We start from the raw sequence: 23,025 nt of genomic DNA, 5'->3' as shown, positions 1-23,025 counted from the left end.
TTATTACCAATAATGTTATATTGTTAAATATAAAGGCACACAACAAACAATAAAGAGTACTCTTCGCTACTTTTTAAATTCTTATAGTTTGTTTCGTACATTGCCTTACATTGTGACATATAGATAATCATATCACGCTAACAATCGTTATAGAATTATTTATTAAGAAATATAGAGAAAAACACGATAACGTTAATCTAAATCTTTGATTTCTCCAGAATTAAAATAATTACATCTATTCACAACCTTATAAGAAAACCGCTCAATATTGTATTTGTCCCTTTCTCATATGAACACGCAATTGTTAATATTCGTGTTGGCGATTCGTTCGGGATTCAATTAAATAAATTCATATTATTAGTATCTAGATATTATTACACACATATATAAAGTTTTCGATATGAAACCCGGCAACAAGTTCAAAAACATAATTTTCTTCATAAATTCTTCGACATTTGTGCTTTACAACTACACATACTATCTTTATGTATACAATTTTCATTATCTATAACATTTTTCTACTTCAACATAGAACAGTGATAAATACATTTGATGTCGCTCGCGAATGAAAAAAACATGATAAATCGTCGAATCATAAAGGATCTCACGTTACTATAACATATATCCATGTATAATTACATATAACATATTACATCACCATGTAATATTTTCCTATGTGAACATCGGTATATATAAAATTATTTTATCGACGATTTGATCCCAAGGAGTAATTCGAGATTAGGCCTGAAAACTGTATATTATAATGTTATATTACCATAAATTTCTACTAAAAAAATCGGATCATCGCGATCGTTTGTTTTGGAATGTTTAATGCCACAGAGTAAAAAAAAAGAATCGCTAGATTTTTGTTGTTGTAATCTGTATCAACATGGGTATTGAACAGTTTGTACTTTCATACCCTGCCTAAGAGAAGAATTGTGTTCCCCGAGCTACACAATCAAAGTTATATAAAATTTACAAAGGATATGAAAGCTTCATCAAACATTTGTCCAACAGTATCTACAATAGAAATTGTTACACTAAAGATTATTGCTACAAACTAAAGTACAAGATTTTCTCTAACGTTACCCTGAATATAGATATATACATTGTTGAGCATGTGGTCTTTGACTTGGTAAATTATACGATAAAATCCCATCGAGATGAATCGATCATTAGGCAAAAAAACTTTAATGTATTGTCAAATTTTTTCTATTATATATGTATGATGTATGTGTATGTGACATAATTTATAGGAATATAAAAAAATTATATACGAACAAAATTATATATATTTAAATGCAAAATCCTGTTTATACTGCAATTCGCCTATCCTATTAATTAAATCCTATCACTATTATGTGTCAAAATGGTGCGCAAAGAGAAAGCTCATGACGGATGGAGGGAAAGAGAATTACAATTGAATTATTTAGCAGAATACTTCGATGTGTTTAAGGAAACGGTGGACGAATGAAGGCGCCGCGACGGCGCCGGGCTAGCCGGAGCCGACGGAGACGGCCCGGTGGGCGTCGTCGGCTTGGATCCTCTTCTGCTTCGCCTCAGGGTCGAGTACGGGCTGGTGCCTCGATTAACGTGCTCGTGAGCGTAAAGTAACACTCCGATGTCCCGGTTACCTGCCTCGAGGGCGATCTTCAGGGCCGAGCTGCCGTCGACGTCGATGATAGACGGATCGCAGTCCGGATGCGCGAGGAGCAATCTTACGATGTCGGTGTGGCCGTGTTCCGCTGCGCACATCAGGGCGGTGCTACCGTCTTCGTCTTGGATATTAACCGCTGCACCAGCATCCAACAGCAGCTGTGTCATATCTTTACGTCCGTGCGACACCGCCAGCATCAGCGCAGTTTGTCCGTGCTTAAAAATAATAAAATTGGTAAGAATATTTCAGAAAACGTATATAAAAATATTTAAATGCGCATTAATATATATATATATATATATATATATATATATATATATATAATATAAATATATAATATATTTATAAAATATATATTTAGAGATTTAGAAAATCCTATATTTTGACAATAGTTTTTTTAATAATAGAGCTTTACCAATTTTGCGCGAATATTGACATCGGCAAGCTGGAACAATCTATTTGCTACAGAGGCATGTGTAGAATTCCTGACTTCTGCCAAAGCAGCCAACATGACAGCTGTATAACCAGCGACATTCGCCTTGTTGATGTCGCAGACCTTCGAGTCTAACAGTATAGATACCACGTCAAAGTTGCCGTGAGAAACCGCATAATGCATCGCCGTGTTACCGCTGGTGTCTGTCATGTTGACGATGTATTCCAACAGAGTACTGGAACACTCTTCGAATCTGTCCAAATAATCCTCGACGTCTAATGGATTCGCACTAGATGTACTGGATATCTTGAACCATTCTTGCTGTATGATATTGGTAGCGTTTTTCAGCTGATGAGAAATGTTCCTGCTGGGCGATTTCTTGATACTGTCGTTGAGCACCTTCATGGCAGCTTGCATCTCTTTCGTGGGCTCGACTTTCTTCCTAGGCTTATCCTGGATCGGTTGAAACAGAGTCGAGTCTGATAACTCGGGCTTCTCTTCGTTATCCACCTCCTTCTCCACGCTGCACATCTCTTCTGATGCGATTTTCTCATGCTTGCTTTTCTCAATTTGTAATTGCTGAAAGCTAGAAAAATTAAAAATTTATATATAATTTAATTATTGCTGTAATCCAATAATAGATGCAATCAGAAGAATGTTGGAAAAATTAGAATCTGAAAAATTTGATAGCTATGAAACTATATATAAATTATATATATAGTAATAGCTATCAATGTAACATTGAAGTATCAAAAATTTACCCCCGATGTAGAGGATTTTTGGTAAAATCGTTAATCGCTAAAAATAAATAAAGATTAGATTATAGGGGGGAAATGTTACCCTTTCGCGATCGGATAAGACAGAATATCAGCGGCTTCTGGTTCTCTGAACAAACGAGGAGCATTGCACTGTGGCGACGAGCTGTGCTGCTGCTGCAGCATCGATCTGCGAGATCGAGGACGCGCTTCACTCATTCACCATAGCAAGCTCGTTAACGCAAACGAGGCGATATTATTTATGCCGTGCGAAAACACCCTCGGGATGACGTATACGCGAAAGCACAAACTCGAAAGAGAACAACAAACCGCCCGATGCGCTCCACCGGCACGAAGTACGTCATATACGAGGTTCTACCATTCGCAACCCTCTTTTATCTCCCCTTTTACCAGGAAACATCCCCTACGGCAACCTTCGATCGCGAAAATAACAGATGGCGTAGACCGTAGTCGAACGAGAAGGGTGAATCGAATGAAAGAAGGGGTGAGTCGGATCTCAAAGTGTGATGTCTTATTTATTTATTTATAATTTACCGAGATTTCTTTAAAGGAGCTTAAAAAAATGGTTTGTGTACGTGATATGCAGGGTAGAATATTTTAATATTAATTTAATTAATTAATTTTAATTATTTATAAATTAATATTAAAATATTAAATTAATATTTTTAAAAACAAAGACAAAAAATTAGAAATGAACTTAAGTTACACTAACCGATTGCTAGTGTCGTATTGTTCCTTGTTGTCTGCCTCATATCTTATCACCCCAGCGACCGGGATCTTCGTGTACGTATCTTGACGCTTGAACTGTCTCCTATGATCACCGGAGGTGTTCAAGGAAATGTGAGACGGTCTCGGAATCCTGGACACCATATTGCTATTCTGATGATTCAGGCTGTTCTCCGCGTTGTTCGCGATCTGCTTCGCCAGACTCTTAATCGTCTCCTTGCAATTGTCGCAATAATTAGCCGCGCAGGAGATCGAGATGTGCGGCCTGACGGAGTCGCCGACCGATACGTCAACGAACTTCTTCCTCGTCGTCGAGGTACTGAAATCTCGGCATTTCGGCGCGAGGCCGAAAGTATCAGTGCTTCGAGTGACAGTCCTCACCAAGTCGTCTACCATCACCGCCACCGATTTGTTGCTGGCTCTCGTCTTGGTTCTTCTCGTGTCGCCGTAGTTGAACGAGTGACTTCTCGAGTTCATCGAGCTCAGGGACACCGGTGGCTGCAGCACCGCATCCGGTCCGATGCACACGCTCTTGGTTGAGGGATCGAGCTTGACCTCAACCCCAACTTCCGCCATCGAGGGTTTAGCTGTCACGCTCACGTGCGAGCGCATCATAAACAATTCGGCCACCTGGACCGCACGATCTCGCTTCTCGACTTTCAGGATTTCCGGGATGCATTGAACGCTCTTGGAGAAAGTCTTCTTCATCAAGGTACTCCTGTAACTTCGCAGAGCGTCCTCCACGAGCAGTTTGGTATCCTCGCTCGTCAAGATATCCTTCATATTCAAGCTCGTCGTGGTACCGCAAGAACGTTTCCTCGTTTCTTTCTTCGCTTCCGGCGGGATGTCCTCGATCAAGAAGTGACTGCATTGGAGAACTTTAGATCTGTTCTCTGTATTGATGCCAAAGTCACGCGTTTTCTTCGCGGTTTTGCGGTTGATCAAGTCGTTCTCGTTAAACGGTGTCGATTCCACGTGAAGGGGAGCCCTCATTAAATGCCTTTTTCGTACTTCCGGTAGAATCTCCTCCAACATCAATTGACTGCGAGCCAGATTGGACTTCCAACTACGGGAATCGTAATAATTCGTAAGGTTCGACGGTGTTTCGTCTTTTAGCACAGTGCTTTCGTCTTGAATCTCAGGCATGATCTCCTCGATTCGTAGTCGACTCTTCTGTAAAGACGGTTTTATTGGTGTGCTTGTTATCATGCCGACATCTCTCGTTCTAACCTGCTCGTAATAAAAATAAGGAATGCGCGATTAATTAATTTGATACCAGAACTTTGTGATTTTTTATTTTTGATTGAAGGAAAACGAATCACAAGCTTTAAACCTGAGGTTTCTATCAATTCATAAAAGAGATTTAGTTAGAAATGACAGTTACTTTTCCAATCGTAATTTATATATATACTTGTGTATAAAATAAAATAATTATTTATTTATAGAACACAATCAATAAGAAATATTAGGAATATTACTATAATTTTATTTGACATAGGAATAATTAAACAAATAAAAGAAGAAAATTTAAAAATAATTAGCTTGTCAAAATTAACCTCAGGTGGAAATTATTTTTCCAAGGGTTAATATTTATTAATATCAGTGCAATTATTACACACACAAGATAATGTGACATTAATTTTCATCGTGTATATACTGTTAATCGTCTAAAATATTATGAATCGATTACCGAGCAGATTATATTGCCGATGATATATCTGGGAAGTTTCAGAAAGAAATGCAACATGGTACTGAGCAAGGGAAACATATCGTAATTAATACTTTTATATTCTTCAATCTCGAAGCATCTCTTTATGAATATTTACGCAAAATATATACATAAGCACGAAAGTCACTCAACGACGACGGCGTGAAAAACAACACGCGAGGCGACGGGAATACACGGTAAAACTGCATATCGCCCTTTAAATCTCGATTTTCACTTCTAATTAGAGAAAAGTGACCGCAACTTACTTCGAGACGTACGTAATTCGATGATCGTACGATTCACCGAGATTCCTAACTAATTATATATAAGAAAAACTATGGGAAATTACATGTACTCTCCAACATAGAAATCCAAAAGGCTGAGAAATATTCAACAAATATTTACAATCTTAACAACGTTAATAAATTTTAATTTTAATTCGATTAACTTTTTTATTTTAATTATTTTATTTTATTTACTTCAATCATCAATTTATTAAAATTAACGAGAATAATATGTTCCAAGGAATATGTAAAATGTCTAGATCTTCTGGATTTGTGTAAAAATTTAGATGATTAAAAAATAAAAAGGGGGTCTTTCATATAAACATATACTCTTATTCCTCCCTGAGGAGTTAATTACTCCTCCAAAGGTGATTCCTCAGAAGATGAAAATTAGATTTTCATTTGTTTTCTAAAATTTTGGACAAGTCAAAACATAGCTTACAATTAAATAGGCAATTTGCAGGGTGATTAGCGGATGTGCATTCATACCTGTTGATGCGACACCCCGATGTCTCTCGTCATCACACCGCACATAGTTCCCATGTCCCTGGTGGATACGACTCCTGCGTTCTTCAAGTTTCGCAGAGCGGTAGCACGTTGTTCCGAGAACGATTGGCTACGATGCCTATGCAGGATGTCGTTGCAAGAATTTGTTTTACTCAGCTCATCCACTTGTCGCAGAAGATTACGCTTCTCTTCTTTCAAGACCGAGACTTGCACCTGCGAGAGAAAAGGGAAGAAATTACATGCGCGCGTGAATAAAGTGTCGGATAAGCTCGCTAATAACGTGTAAGCTTTCATCGAAACTGATAAAACAGCAAGCGTGAGAAAGTGTGACTTTTAGTTGTGTGAAATGATAGAATGTTATATTACTTATTGATAAATTGCAGAAATAGAGAATCTTTGGTATGTTACAACATTCTCAATTTTTTGCTAAATAAAAAATAAGAAACAAAATATTTAGTGTGCAAGAATATAAAATATTGATTTAAAAAATATTATATTTTTTAATAATCTTTTACGTCGATTTAATTTCATTAATCGAAATAATAAAAAATAATAAAAATAATAGAATAAATTGCGATGTGCAATTATAGATATAAGCTTATGAATCATTGCATTTCTTCGGAAGTGTACGAAAACAATTTCATTGTTTTGTATCGCAACGATATATATCTTCGTAATGGAAACAACGAGATCACGATAAAGCAGTGAGAATATACGTGTATATCTTGTGCTCTCAAGCTGTTTCGCTAGAATGGAAGAGCTCGCTTGGGTGCAAATTACGTGTCGGGCGATGAACGTTACGAAAGTGCATAGGAGGGAAGAGAATATGTGAAATTAGTGAGAACTCACCTGCAGCATGGGAATCGCCTTGACCTGTTCCTCGAGCTCCTTCATCCTTTCCAGCGATGCCGCCATTTGTTCCCTGATATTCTGTGCGATGCAAAAAAAAGGTAGTTCATCATTATTATTATTATTATTTTTACATTTTCCACGTACAACAAAATAAAAATCTGAAATTATTATTATTATTAAGATTATAATTGAAAATCTCTAATAGGAATTAATTGAAAAGAATAGAAATAGAAGCAATTTTCATATAATATACAAGCGTTTTCATTAAAACGATGAAAAAATAAAATTGTTATGCGCAACTTTGTGTTTGTACAAATTTTAATTGCTCGAATTTTAATTTTTGTATAAGTAGAGATTTCTTTTTCTTATAATAACATAAATTTCATACCTGAAGCGCATTAGTACTAAGGTTCGAGTTGCCGCTTCCGACACTTGCATTATCGCAATCTGCCAATTGGGCTGCATTTTGCACCGATGCTGTTTCATGTATACCATCTAGCAAAATGAAAATTCGTTCCTTGAATTAATCGCCGTACTAATTAGTCGTTAAATATTTTGCATAAAATATTCGCTGGAGAAATGCAGCAGTACTCGATATTAAAATATCCACTTTAATCCATTCTTTGTCCTTTGTTAAACTTCAGTCAAAAGAGTTAATTAAAGAGTTAAGTAAATTAAAATTTAAATAATAAATAATAAAATTAATAATAAAATAATAAATAAATAATAAATTAAATAATAAAATAATTCTTCCGATACAAGAGATGGAAATGTATATTCTTGAAAAATAAAAGTCACGCGATTGATGAAATTTATTTTTTATCGGAAATAAAAGATTTTTGCGTGTATTTCTTTATCTTGAGAAATATTTAAAATTAATAATAATATATCCTTTATAGTCTTATTGTTAGACGAGTTCCACGAATAATCTTCTTTATTGTATCATTTCTTACGACACAATAGGTACGAAAGAACAATTAAACTTTTTTTGTGTTATTATAAGTGCATCCTTATGCAATATTCAATAACAAGTTGCATTCACCTATATTTGCTCTTTCATTAGTGTTTGCGCAATTGCATTACACAGCAAAGTGTTATCTCGAATAGAACAATGAAGAAGTGCGACAAATATCATGACGAATTCCTTCGACAATATCGTGACATGTTTCATTTCGATCGTCGCAATATTTTGCAAAATTTTTAGCACGCAAATCGTAATCTTAATTTTAATAATATATCTCGTAACAATTTTTTTAGCAAGATGACAATATAGTTTTGAAGCTATAAATGATAAAAAAAAGTTTCGAAAGAAACAAATGCTAACAAAGTAGTCTTCTTCTACTAATTTTAAGCAAATTTATATTTTACAAATTTTAATTTTAGAAACAGAATTTTAAATTGGAACTTGGTATTGCAAAAATATTAGAAAGTGATAAGTTTGCAATAAATGTGACGACTCGCGCGCCCGACACTTTTTCGCTGAGAAAAAGATGAACTTTAAATTGATTAAAGAAATTTATCATTAAAATTAAGGCCACGAGGTTACTGGACCTCATATATATGCATTGTCATTAATGCTAAAACACTCGAACCACATGCCACGCACGTTGAACATGTGGATTAGGCGAAATAAAAAGTCGATCTCCGGTATGTGAAAGTTTCGCGGCAGAAACAAACGTGTGTCAATCATGAGATTGCGATAAATTCATTAGGAAGAGAATTATGAGCGAGAGAAATTAATAAAGCGTCCACATCTCTTTAACACAAGTCTAAAGCACTTTATTGCACGTGCCTAGGGGATACATATTAATTTTTAATAAACCAATATTTATTTGCAAACTTCAAAAATTAAGTTTTTGAAAGAAATAATCTAGGGCTAAATTTTTTATTTTTATGGAAGAGTATTTTATTTCGACCGAATTGTCAAAGTCACAGATGTAAAAAAAGAAACAATAGTGAATAATATAAGATATATGAACGATGCAACTTGTTCTGTCATATAGCTATATAGAATATTTTGACAAATCGAGTTCTGTTGTGACACGATAACGCGATGACACGCGACAAATAAAAAAATTTCCATTCCAGAACACTAACACTTGGATTTCGCGACGTCCCTGGCACTTCCTTTTTTCGACCGTTCACGTTTCAGACAGATGCACTTGTCGAATATGGAAAAAGGCATCGCGCGTTCCTCGCGTACACGTTAACTTAACAACGTGATCGGATATGAGCATATAAAGAAAAAAAAAGAAAGAAAGAAAGAGATAGAGATTGCGAGGTCGAAGCGGAGCCGGGGGGGATATCATTCGTCTGATAATGAATTCTCATAACTTGTTTGGATTTAGATAAAGTATCTGTTAATTACTTATGTCATCGTCTAGTGACGTCTAATCGAAACGATAAACAATAGCGAGTCGCATCGATCGCAGTTGCAAAAGAAATATGCTGAAAAAACACACTGTTTTTTCATCTCATTCGGAAATTAACGATCGAGAAGTATTGATTGTTCGTTGTTGAAGATCGATGAATAAATGTCGTAAAGTATACTAATTAAAAAAAATTTTTTAATTTACTAATCAGAAAAAATTTAAACAATCCAGAAAAATATAAGCAAAAATATAACCGAATATTATATCATCAATACAGAAATGACAATTATGCACTTTAGAGGCTGTTTTTTGGTATGCATGATGATTCGAACTGAAATCATTTGCACATATCTATCTGCGATGTAAAATTGTATGCCAAATTTCGTTGTTATTGTTTTTCTGGTTGCTTAAAAATTTTTTTTGTCGATGAGTGTAAAGATTTCACAAAAATATATTATTTCGTCTACTTTCAAAATAAACTCACGATATTTCCGCTTCGCCTTCATCTTGCAGAAGGGAATCCTTTTCATGATGAAATTTTTTACCCCCATTTTCACTGTTTTTAGCAATTTTTATATCAAAGTGCTCATTAATTTGTTACTTTCCAGTCCAACCGAATTGTTGGTTAATATTGCACTTTAGTCACTTACTAACTTCACATTGTCGCAGACTTGCGCGTTCGATTTTATATCCAGATTCACTTTATTATGTCCGAATCACCGGTTGATAATATTTCGCGAATAAATTGAAATTAAATTAGCGATTAACATAGCTTTTTTCATTAATCGTTTAATGCCTTTATAATGTGCAGATATATATTATAATCACAATTACTGATTAGTTTTATGAGAAATAAAATTTATTAGTTTTAAGAGAAATAAAATTTATTTCTCGATGCAATCAATATGTAAATTATCGCATTCTTTATTTACTAATTTTAAATCGCTCTATAGATCGATAATTATATCTCGATTCTTTCAAAAGTAGAAAACAATTTTCGTGTAGAATTGCAAGCTAATATTTCGCGCGCGTTTTCGAATTATCGACTATGATCGATGATCTCGTTCCGCGTCCCGGGATCTATGATTTGAAAAACAAAACACTTGACCGCGAAAGCATCGATCTTTCGCCTTCACACTTTAACCCTCGCAATCATCGACGTCCCGCAATTTTTTCCGCGATAACAAGGCCTTGGGATTGATTCATCTCGCCATCAAGAAAAGATATTTAACCGGAAAAGAACATTACACCAAAATTAGTGTTCCCCATTTTTATCGTCAATTCTTGTGTTCCCCATTTTTATCGTCAATTCGGCGAATTGACTGTCGAGAGCGACGAGAATAGTCACATCACGCCTCGTAGGTTAAATTAGATTAGATAGACAACGTCGTTCGTTTGTTCGTTCTCGACGCCCTGATATTCGCGGCAGCCCGGGTTTTATGGCTCTTCAACTACCGCGCGACGACAGTTGACTGCCGGTGATTCCCCGACGAGGCACAACGAACGCTCAGCTGCTCTCGTTAAAAGGTGAATGGTGGAGGAAGGGAAGAGAGTCTCTCTTCCTTTTCGCGGCGGCCTTTTCTTCGTTCGATGCTCCGCCGATTTGCTAATCGCGGAGAAAAAAAAAAAAAAAAAAACACCGGCATCCGGACTCCAGTTCGCGAGAATGAAGATGCTTCACGCTGCTGGTTATCGCGAGTTATCAAACGATTCTTCAAGGAGTCAATCTCGGGGGCGAAATGGCAATCAATTAACTACTCTGTAAAGGCAATTTTATGCCGAAGGAAATTAAATTTCTAAAATTAATCAATTTTTTTTTTTTTTTTAAATTAATTAAAAAAATCAATTAAAAAAAATTTTTTTCAATACGGAAAAAACAAAGATTAAATTTTCGGAGAAATCGACTTTAATTAATAGAGAAATATGTCTGCAAGTTTTTATATTGTTGGTCACACCACATAGATATTTGTGTTGCCGTATAATTTCGGCGAGTTTTTATTTACGATTAAATTATTTTGACTGAAAAAAATATTGCGCTTTCGTATTTCTCGAGAACGAAAATTAATTATATTTGTTGCGCTTGAAAGAGAGTTTCGGAGAGGAAACAAGTACAGTAATAGTTAATGATGCACGGAAAATTAATGACGTACCCGAAAGATTCTCATCGTATCTGTATATCTTTTGCATACGCTTGTATGCATTATTAATTAATATTGCTTGCTCGCGATTATGCAACAATATTTAATCAGCTGTTGAAAATTAACTTGATGCGCTGTACTGTTTCTTTAATAAAGATACACTTATAAAAGTACAAATATATTGGGCGACCTCTTTTATATTTTTAAAATTTAATTATGCACGTTATATAGCAAAATTAATACCTTAATCTCTTTTGCAATCGTGAACAATGACTAATATTCTTTAAATATCGATCGACTGACGTATGTGATTTTAATCAAGTATGTGCAACTACTTTGATTAAATAGTGGTTATACATATAATGGAAAGACGCTAAATAATCGAGTATAAATCGCCATTCATCGATAATTAATTAGGCTATTTATCGTAATTATCATGACATTTTAAATACGCACATTTACGCATTTTATCAACTCAATCCTAAACATGATACACGATATAATTATTCATAATTCACGTTATGACTTGTAATATCGGCGAGAAAAAAGTCTGTACTTATATTTATTTATATCGCGTGATACACGTCTTTTTCGCGATTGTGCTGTCGTCGAATTTGTGTCGCTGTTTCAACGGTTTTGCGATCTTATTTTCGTTCGTTCCCGATGTGCGTGGAAATAGTTGAGCGCGTGTTTAGCTCGACAGGTGCGGGCAACCATATGTGACCACCTTACAGGGCAAGGTTGCACCGAAATGGCTAAGAACTGTGATGGTGAAGTCACGCTATGCCATTAAATCGACCTAGACTCACTATTTCATACTCAGAATTACAGAGTTTAATTTCAAATGAAACTCGAACGGGGTCTGACCGTGGTTATTTTGAAAGTAAAATAAAATTTCGGCTCTATTTATGACATTAGCTAACACCTACAAGGATATTATTACGATAATATACAAACACAAACTCACAAATACACGTGTGCTGCTTGATATTTCTTAATTAACGATGGCGGAAATTATTCTGAGAGTTCACACATTATGGAAATTGTGTTGCATCAATATAACGTGGAAATCATATCTTGCTTTTAAACAGTTGCAGTAGTACAGAGTTACATTATGCTAACATTTTTAATATTTATCGAAAAATAATAAAAATAAACCCTGTACATACGCATATATGGAAATATAAAATGACAATTTTATATATAAAAACATCTATTTTTTTGTATACTTGTGTTTTTTTAATTTTATATTCTAGATTAAAATGTTTTTAAATAAAAACATTTAATATATAAATTTTAATAAATTTGTTATTGTATTATATATTATATATTATTATTATATTATGAATATAATATATTATATAATATATTATATAATATAATATATATTAAAATATAATATTTAATATATCAATTTCAATTCAATTATAATAAAAAAGAGAAATGTTTTTAAATAAAATATTTTTCTTTCTTATTATTTTGTTTCCTTTTATAAATATCATTATCATAAAGATTGTGAAAAAAAAACAAATATTTTTTACACGAATGCATTTGCATCATCGATTAAAAATTTCTAATATAAGAACATTTATTTTTCTGTACCTATATGTTTTCTTTAAAATTTTATATTTTAGACTAAAATGTTTTTAAATAAAAACATTTAATATATATATATAAGTTATAATAAATTTGTTATTGTATATTATATATTATATAATATATTATATTATATATTTAATATATAAATTATAATAAAAAGAAAAATGTTTTTAAATAAAATATTTTCCTTTTTATCATTGTTTGCTTTCATAAATGTCATTATCATAAAAATGTGAAAAGAAACAAATATTTTTTATATAAGAATGCATTTGCATCATAGATTAACGTAGTGTTACGTATATCACCGATGACGAAGTCGCAACTGGAGGGTGTCGCACAACTATGTAACGGCAGTGTAATCGCGGGGTAGCCGCGGTTGCATCGCGTTTCCACGCGTTACAACCGCCGTCGTCGGTTGCAGGGACAACGACCGGAAGCAGGTGGTTCCAGCCATGCACCGGCGACTTCCCCGTCGCGTTTCACAGCGTGCAAAAGTCTCTACATATACATATATATATACCATATTCCTCTTTGCGTGTTCGCGAGGAGAAACGATGGCTGCTTATCTTTGAACCGCGATTTAATAGCACGTAAAAAGCCATAAGAAACGACGCGACGTGCAATTAAAAGTATGTGTAAGTACGTTGCCTCCATTTTCACGTAGAGCGATTTAGTTGATGAGCAATGTCGAGGAAATAGTTTTCATGTAGAAAAAAAAAAATAATTGAGATAATATTTTCTATATTGCTATTCTTTGTTAGTTCATGATGTAGAAAATGCGCATATTTTATTAATTCATGATGTTTTGCACATATTAATCTTCTAAAGTTATAATGATATATCTTGTGAGAATCTCTCCCCTTCTTGTTTTTCGTAGATTTGTAATGCATTATTTATTATTTTTTTTATATAATATATTATCTTATTTTATATAATATATTATATCTTTTTTAATTGTTATAAAATTTTTTGTTTTCTGAAATATTTATATCACTATAATTTTGATTTATATATTTGCCTAATATTTCGTTTATATATTATTATAAATAAATATATATAGTAAATTTTTTCTTTTGTATACATACATAAATAGATATTTTTTTAATCCATAATGGATATCATATAGAGAAAAAGATGATACAATAATAAGGAAAACATCAATAAAAGTGAAACTGTTTTGATATCATTCACATAATTAAAAAATCCTAATAACAATTCACTTTCAAAAAAGTGAAACGTGAACCAACGTAACATTAACGTAAGATTATCATTTGTAAACACCAGAAGAATATTTACAAGAAAAATATTCGAAACTAACTTTGACCTTTGATAAGTTTTAAATTTCGAGGCACAATATTATGTTAGAATTTTAAAAATTAATAAATCAACCTGAGAGTTTAAAAATGCTAGAATAAAATTAAGCGATGCAATTTTCAGTCTCTTTGTTTAAGTTTTACACTTTTCCGCGAGAACACATTGTTGCTATTATACATGTCGCGCTAATTAAGAGTTGATTGGCAGGAGAAGATACAATCATTTCCGCTTTGGGACACATTTCCGTTGTTAATAGTAGTGCCGGGTCGCACGATAAGTCGAGAAACGAGAGTAAGAATGAGCTCTCGTCGACATATAAGGAGATCTCTTCCTTTCGCGATGAGGAACTCTCTCGAAACCGTGAGAAATGTCGCCTTGTGAAACACAATTGACCCGGGTAACAGTTTCGTTAATCGGCGAAAGAGTGAAATGTGCGTGCGAAATGATTATCTTTCTTAGAAGATTAGCGAGTGAGAGTGTGGCGAAATAAAAGATTATAATGACTAATTTTTTTAATCATTCGCGAATGACACGTTTAACTCAACTGGGACACTTCCTGTTCATTGCATTCATCTTTAAATAAAATATCTCTTTCTCATTGCATCTCTAATGACACATTTATGCTGTTCAAAATAGCTTTAGTTTTAAATGGTTTTAAATGTCTGATGAAAATGGAAATTAGATTTTGTTGTAATAAAATAAATATTACTGTTAATTATGTAATGTGTGAAATCTGTTTCAGACTTCTACATTACTTTTCTCGCATTAAAATGTTACATAATGCAAAATTTAGGAACCATTGCACAAACCGTTACGGAATTTGTTTTCTGAGATAAAAGATAAGCTACTTTTTTACGGCAATTATAAAAGGAGTAATTTTAAACAGACATCTCCGATAAAAATTTAAAAATCTGCCAAGTAAAATATTCGATAGCGCAATTTCTTCTTAATTAAAGGCAGACGATGCTTAAAAAAAGTTACGAATTTATAAAATCATGAATTTATAATAATAATTTATAATAATATTTCCTCATCGCATACTGATGATAAAAATTGCTTATTAATTCTGAGTGCGTCCTTTATAAATAAAAAGAAGAAAATTGCATATTCCAGGTCGCATCCCCTCGTTATCGAGAGAGAGACTGTATTTTCCACGATTTCCATAAAATGATATTGCAATTCGAGGAAAAAATATTGAATGATAAATACGTTTGCTTTAACTTGCCAAGGATATAACGCGCGAGAGAGATCATAAGTGCAGCGAACCGTTCGTTCGTTAACCTTACTTCTTTTCTACTAATTATAGCTACGAGATGCGCGCTTTCGATCGACAAAATGTTGTTCAATTATCACCTGTTGAAAGCTCTCGGTATAATTAATTTCTAATAGAAAGTCGATTTATATATGCGAGACTCGTTTCCCTATAATAATTTCGGACAATTCGATTTTTGCGGTGATTAGCAAGCCAGAACTTCGCGAAGTTAATACAAGTGTGTCCATATAACAAGGTGATCGCATAATGAAATAATTAATATGTTCCGGTATCGTGAAATAATTAATATGTTCCGTATATATCGACTTCAAAGGCGGCTGCTTTGAAGACGGAAAAGGCCGTTACCCTCTTTGCGTTGCTTGCTTACTATATAGCAGGTCATTGGGCCATGAAGAATCCCAAGATGGCTGTGAGCGGATTCAGCGCACGGAAATCGAATGTGCGTGAAGTTGTCGGATCTCTTTTATATTTTATACCGATTTGCTTTTACTGCGACCGTTAATTCGTCGCACGATTCAGCGTTTTTTGCGAAAGAGAATTTTTTCGTTTCTTTTAAATAATACTCCGATTTTTCGACTCGCTGAAGCTCGACTTTTAACCGTTAATTCAGAGATCGGATAAATTTTTTATTCCTTAACAAAGTCAGTGATCTTGAAAAAGAACAGTAATACTCAACAGATTGTAAAATCTTAAAAAAATAGTATCACTAATTAATTGAAAAGTTTCTAATGAAAAACGCTGCAAACGTCGAATTCCTGATATGATATGTTAATATATAGAGAATCGCGTAATTAAGAATATAATTATAAAATGTTTAAATATTATTATTATTTCTATGCATAATAGGAGATAATGTAATCCCCCCATCTCTCGTGTGCAGGAATTTTTCTCCTCGGTTTAACCCTTATTATCTGCACGAGAGGGGGCGATTATTATTGCACAACCTGTGTAATTTAAATAATATGAAGAAAACACGATGTTTTTCGCTTTAATCGAGAGATAAAAGGGATATCTTACCAATCTCCACGGGAAATCGATGTTCAGAGACCTTCGATGACCTAGAGGATCGTTTGAGGGTCGCCTCGAAGTCGCCCACGACGTCGCTGAGATCCACAATTAACGAGGGACGCGAATCTTTCTGCTGCCTCAGCGTCGACGTATGATTCGATTTTAATAGAGTAGCAACGCCGTTCGCAGTCGTACATTCTTGCGGTATTTTTGATAATTCGGCTTCTATACCCGCTAGTGCCGGACTCACCTAAAATCAAAAATAAAGAAAATAATAACTAACGTTGTAAAATGGAAATATACTTGTTTGCTACGTCCAAATGTGAATTATGTCGATGCGTTTTGCCGCGCTTTATCGAATGATTTATCTCGAATCTTCACGGTTTCGGCTCGCCTTGTGTGACGAGCATAATCATCATTAAAGTCAGTAAATTCTAACGGTAACCAAGTGTAGAATCAGACGCAAGATGTGTGAAATAAGTCGATACAATGTTAAGATTACGGTATTTTTTACAGAGATGTAAAATTTTTAAAAATCTGAATATAATAAATCTATATTTATATTCAAGTATAAAATTTATCTCTTAAAAAATTTCTACATTTTTGTCAGCACTATAAAAGTCAAATAATATTTATTATATTAATCGTACTTCAAATAAATACTAGACTTATTTTAAATAAATCTTGTTATCTGTACAATATTTTTTAAAGTACTCCATATTACTTTGTACATTAAATATTTGTATTAAATTAAATATTTTTATAATTATAATATTAATTACCAGGCCTAGAAGAACCTCCATTGACTGACATTGTCTACGGCGTTCTCGTTTTCTGCGTCTTTCCGTGCTGAGTCTATCTCTGGTGCTTCCGGCCGCGACAGCTTCGCAATAGCGTACAAAATCCAGATCAATATGATATCCATAAGGGCAGCAAAGGCACTTCGAGCCCGTCGAACCGGAAACGTACGCCTGCGTTCCCACTGTAAAGACAAATATAACACCTCAAAAAAGTTCATAAAAAGCGTTATAAATATTTATCTAAAATAAGATGAGAAAATATTTATATTGTGTTGAGAAAACTAATCAAGGTTGTATTTTCTCAGAAAAAAAAAGATAACGCGGATATAATTTCTACGTAAGTTAATTATATAAATACTTACATAAGTTCTGTTTATTCAAAAACATTATACTTCTTTGAAATTAATTAAAATAAATTATTCGTGTGAATTCTTAATTACAAATGTATTCAAATTTTATATTAATTATTTATTACAATCGATTTATTACGCTTGCTGAAAATGTATCGTTTATATTTTATTTTATTTATATTTTTATAATCAATTTTTTATACCCAGAAGATATTTATATCAAATTCGCGAATGACTAATGATTAATATATTATTCAGAGTTCTAGATTGCAAACGACAATTAAATTAATTAATCATATGATTCTATCTGCGTGTTTTGATTCAAGAAAGAAATGTGTGAGCTCTATTGTTAGAAGCAAATCAATCGGGCATTGTTCTTCCTAGTCGAACATACGTTTGTTCGAGGTTGACGGCCGCGATGCGTAAACCGAAATATGTTGTAACCATTGGCGACTATCCAGAGAGACACGGTAATAATAATCTCGCAAAGTTCATCAACCTGATAAGTACGGAGATTTCATTTACGAATTAAATTATCCCCTTGTATCGCGATATATGTGAGAATGACTTAATAAACTTCGCCTCGACGCATCGCAGTCGATGCCTGAATTAGGTTCTACATGTGTCAGGTGTCTATTTATGCACACAGATACAAATTGGGAAAAATAAATAATCTATGCAAAATAAAATAGCAAAGTATAGCATAAAGAATATAAATAATTATTTTATTAAAAATTTATTACATTTAATCTCATTAATAATAAAATAATTATTTTATTATTAATTTATTTTTATTATATATTTAATCTTATTAATAATAAAATAATTATTTTATATTATTAATTTATTATATTTAATCTTTTATTAATAATAAAATTATTTTCATTTTTAATCTTTCTATTTTTTATTTTAATATCGTGTGGTTTTCACTAGAAAATTATATCGAGCCGATAAATTTTCTGCATTCTTGCGCTTACAATTCCCGGATTCCTGGCAATCAACGATTTCCTATTGTACAGATACATATACACTTTTATTAAAAGTGACTCACCGTTTCCATTAAAAACGCGGGTCGAGGGAACGACAGTCAACGCCATAATTCCGTCTGATTAGCAGACGCGCTCGTAGATTCGTATTTCCATAATCCTGAAAGTGCAAATAAAACCGTAATTAGTCGTGTAAATGTCACAGGGTACATCATGCATGTAGAAATTTTACACGTCTGCAAAAATGCGCAAAAGAGGAAGAATAAAGGCGATAAATTTTTCGAGGGAAAGTCGAGACAATTGGTTGCACATCCTAATTATAATTATTGCGCAACAATTGCCACAATCGTCTGATTTCTCGGAATAATTGCATAATTTTATTAACCATCCGCCTCGTGAGAATCGTCCTGATTTAATCAGCCGCCCCGTCTGCATTTCTTAAATTGTACAAATAGTTTTCTTGCAAAAACTTCGTTAATGCAGTTAATGCAAGATGTAGCAAGCATTCAATTTACGGTGAAAGGATTATTCTATATCAATGAGAATGCACATACTTTTATAGAAAAAATGGCGAAAAAGTAAACGCTCTTTAAACTTGATTTTCATTTCACAGCGTGTTCGCGAGCTAATTTCGTATCCCGGATTTCTGGTCTGACGACAGCAACGCGTCCTCCCGCAGTTTCTTGTCGGTCGGTCTTGTCCCGCGAGCTTTTAATTGTTCGGAAGGTGTGTGCGAGTCAAAAAACTCGGGGATATTTTTACGAACGTTTCCGGCGAAACGCCACCGGAGCTGTAATTTTTTTATAAACACGGCTCTCTCGTGCAGACTCTTCTTGCCACTGAAAAAATTGTATTCTCGAAGTGGAAGACTATAAAAATTCTTCTTAATAGATATTTTCTCTTAAGAATCTTCTAAAACTAAGATAATATACGTATATAATATTTTTAATATATCATATCTAATAAATATATAATTAATATCTCTAATTAATATATAAAATATTATGTATATAATATTTTAATATATAATGTTTTTGTTCTATTCATTTGACGTTATATAGTCATATTGCTGCAGTTATAGTGTTGCAATTTATAGTGCAATGCAATGTTGGTCAGTGAATGATTTTATTTAGTTTATTAGAAGAATGAATGAAGTTAATAAGTGTCTTGAAAAAGAAGACTTGAGAGGATTTCTCTTTTAAGGTAAGAGGATCCTTTTGACGCCTATATTTTAGAACAGAGTATTCTAAAAATAAGTGGGACATTCTTAAAATGAGAATACCATTTTTTCAGTGTGGTAACGTTACTCCTTGAAATTCCACGGTGCTTTATGGACACTTGAAAATAATTAAAAGCTAATGTTTCTTTCTCACTCGCTCCGAAATTGGCTAAATAAGTGTGTTTCGCATACATCATCTTCATATTTAATACATCTTGACATTCTATAATCGAAAGCCCCTTTTATATATCTTCAGAGTAACACAAAGAATATATAAATAATAAAGATAATACATATATATTATTTATCGATAAAATAAAGATTATATATTATGCATTTTTTTTATAATTAAACAATTTCAGAATTTTCGAGCACAATTTTCGCTCGATACTTTTCTTTAACGTCAAATGATAATATTATCCCAAACAAATGAAACACTTTACATTATTATCAAACATATAAAATATAAAAAATAAGCGAAACTCACATTTTATTCAAATGATCAAACTTCCTGTCTAAAATGATTTTTAACGCTACTTGTCTTTATGTTTTTAAATCAAACGCATAATATGAAATGTAACAAACATGATTGCTCATTGATAAGTGTATAATTTCGTGGAAATCTTTATCGAGAGAGTCACGTAGACATAGATCGTTTATCAATCAAATATTTCCGCAGTAAACCGATTCAAAGGGAAGGAGAGAGTTAATGAGTTTTCCAGCGAGCGAGAGGTGATTTCTCGAGTCGAGGTCAAGTCGAGAGTTTTTTCTCGCGACAGAAAACCACCTCGAAGAGATCACTTAAAGGCGACTCACGTATATACGCTGTATAGAGAGACCCGTCGACGATCTCATCGCTGAATGGAAAGTAAAGTCTCGGGGAGCTCCATGAGCTCTCGTGGCCTAATTTCAGAAAAACGACGAACGCGATGATGTAAGTCGATGTGAGTCGCGTGAAATTTTGCACTCGAGAGAAGAAAGAGAACGTGAAATTAAATGTGCGAAATGCGCGAACGTGATATACATCACGTTTGTCCGACAGTGCTAAACTGGATCGATACTGTATTTCTGTCATTGTTGATAAGCCCGCGAGACCTCCTGAGATAACGAATTATAAACGCTCCTATAGGCGCGTATTATAAAAATTGGCGATAACGCGCGACGCCTTCGTGGAGATTGATTTATTCGTTCGATATTCTATATAGGGTGTTCGTTAAAGATTATTTTTTTTAGTCCAGTCATTTTAGGTTTTCTGTGCAAAAAAATTAGAAACTACTTTTTTTTTTTTTTAATCGTTTTATTTCGTTGTTTTAAATAACATATTAAAAATCGAGAATCTTTGTATCGATCTTTGTATTTCGCAAACGGTTCATCGTACGTGAAAAATGAATACAACCATTTTTGTAGAGAATTTCATGATCTTTTTTTTTTGTAACCACCTTAATTGACCTCCGAGCCATACAAAACGAGATTTTCGCAAAAAACTGATTTTCGTGACCTTTCATCTTGAATAACTTTTTTAGCCCTGCCGATATCGTTCTCGATTTTTAATATGTTATTTAATACAACGAAATAAAGCGATTAAAAAAAAAAAAAAGTAGTTTCTAATTTTCTTGCACAGAAGCCATATTTTCGTCTAAAATGACTGGACTATTCCAAGCAAAAATATAAATGAAAGAATTTTATACAATTTGTAGAAAAAAAATTCCTTCATTATAATTATATTAATAAATGTTTTCAAGTCGGACTTTATTACGTTTCGCTAGATTTTCTTTCCAGTTATGTATAAAGCGAGCGATGAAGTAGTGGAAGTAGCGATGAGAACACGGCAGTGAATAATGATTGCGCGTCCTTGCAAGGCTAATTGCCCTTGCGCGACCACTTTTCCTCTCGATTATCTATTAATTTCCAGAAAATTATCGTCATCGCCATTTAATATACACGCATGAATGTGGTAATAAGATACTAGACGCTTTTACACAGCTGTCTCGGTTACGTATATAATCGTGTAGGAGTGTGAAAATATGTGTGTGCGCCAGATAAAGAAGCTTTCAACTCCACCATTTTTCATTTAATGTTATAAGAAGCGGATATTATAGAACATGTACACGTATCATGAGCTCTTGATCAAAATTGAGAATTTCAATTATAATAATTAGTTTATATAACCATATATTCTCTCATTAACCTTTTATAAATGAATGATGTAACTACGATATTATATTCTCTCTTTTTCTTTAATACTGTAGAAAATATGTAAGTGAGAGCAAAGAGAATATAATATAAAGTGGCAGAGTGGCTATCCTACTAAGAGAGGAGAGATAATTTTAATTGATCTAACTTTAATTGTAAAAGTCTTTTCTGAGCAGAGAAAAAAATCAGGAGCTACATTTTCCTTTTAGGACCCCTGATTTTTTAAAAGTAAGGACGAAGATGACGCTTATAGCAATGAGATTTCTGCCTGGATAAATCTTACTATCTTACATAATTTTATTAAATATTATTAAATATTATTAAATATTTATTTTACTAAAAATGCAATTTTTTAGAAGAATTTTTAAAAAGTTTTCAATATTCAATATCATGTTTTCTACACGTGTTTATCTAATTTTAATTTATCTAACTTTAGTTATAGGTCTTTTCTGAACAGAGAAAAAAATCAGGGGCTACATTTTCCTTTTAAGACCTCTGATTTTTTTCTCTGCTCAGAAAAGACCTATAACTAAAATTAGATAAACACGTGTAGAAAACATGATACTGAATATTAAAAATTTTCAAAAACTTCTAAAAAAATTGCGTTTTTAGTGTTTTTAATAAAATTATGTAAGAGATAGAAAGAAGATTTATTCAGACAGAGATCTCATCGCCATAAGCGTCGTCTTCGTCCTTACTTTTCAAAGCAAACTCCGTCAGTAAAACGGTGCCATAAAAATCCTCGTCGGCATTTGTCACCTACGCGGACTGAAAAGAAACGTTCGAAAGTGCCTCGGCGCGGCACCATATTATACACGTTCCTTTTCATT

The 23,025-nt window shown here is 33.3% G+C and overlaps 1 protein-coding gene across 6 annotated transcripts in view; it reads right to left on the bottom strand.

Annotated features, from left to right (window-relative positions):
• Positions 1-67: 67 nt before the first annotated feature.
• Kank (KN motif and ankyrin repeat domain-containing protein 2 kank) overlaps positions 68-23,025 on the bottom strand; it is a 39,529-nt gene continuing 16,571 nt past the window's right edge. For 3 of the 6 annotated variants that reach the window (XM_083043599.1, XM_083043601.1, XM_083043602.1), the window contains exons 2-10: positions 18,849-18,943; positions 17,430-17,629; positions 16,657-16,897; positions 7,332-7,438; positions 6,941-7,021; positions 6,074-6,304; positions 3,579-4,822; positions 2,073-2,676; positions 68-1,872 (exon numbers count right to left, since the gene is read on the bottom strand). In XM_083043599.1, the coding sequence (XP_082899725.1) occupies positions 1,426-1,872; positions 2,073-2,676; positions 3,579-4,822; positions 6,074-6,304; positions 6,941-7,021; positions 7,332-7,438; positions 16,657-16,897; positions 17,430-17,629; positions 18,849-18,894 (3,201 nt within the window). In that variant the 5' untranslated portion in view covers positions 18,895-18,943 and the 3' untranslated portion in view covers positions 68-1,425. Of the gene's footprint in view, positions 1,873-2,072; positions 2,677-3,578; positions 4,823-6,073; positions 6,305-6,940; positions 7,022-7,331; positions 7,439-9,040; positions 9,196-9,799; positions 10,188-16,656; positions 16,898-17,429; positions 17,630-18,848; positions 18,944-20,818; positions 21,050-23,025 lie in introns of those variants that run through there. The other 3 variants (XM_083043600.1, XM_083043604.1, XM_083043603.1) reach the window with 3 other exon arrangements.

The sequence above is a fragment of the Prenolepis imparis genome, unplaced genomic scaffold (assembly GCF_030444845.1).
Source record: "Prenolepis imparis isolate NDT839.2.m4 unplaced genomic scaffold, iyPreImpa1.0 SCAF_8, whole genome shotgun sequence".
NCBI classification, from domain to species: domain Eukaryota; kingdom Metazoa; phylum Arthropoda; class Insecta; order Hymenoptera; family Formicidae; genus Prenolepis; species Prenolepis imparis.
Note: the sequence above shows the minus strand (reverse complement) of the source record. Positions and strands in the feature narration are given on the sequence as shown.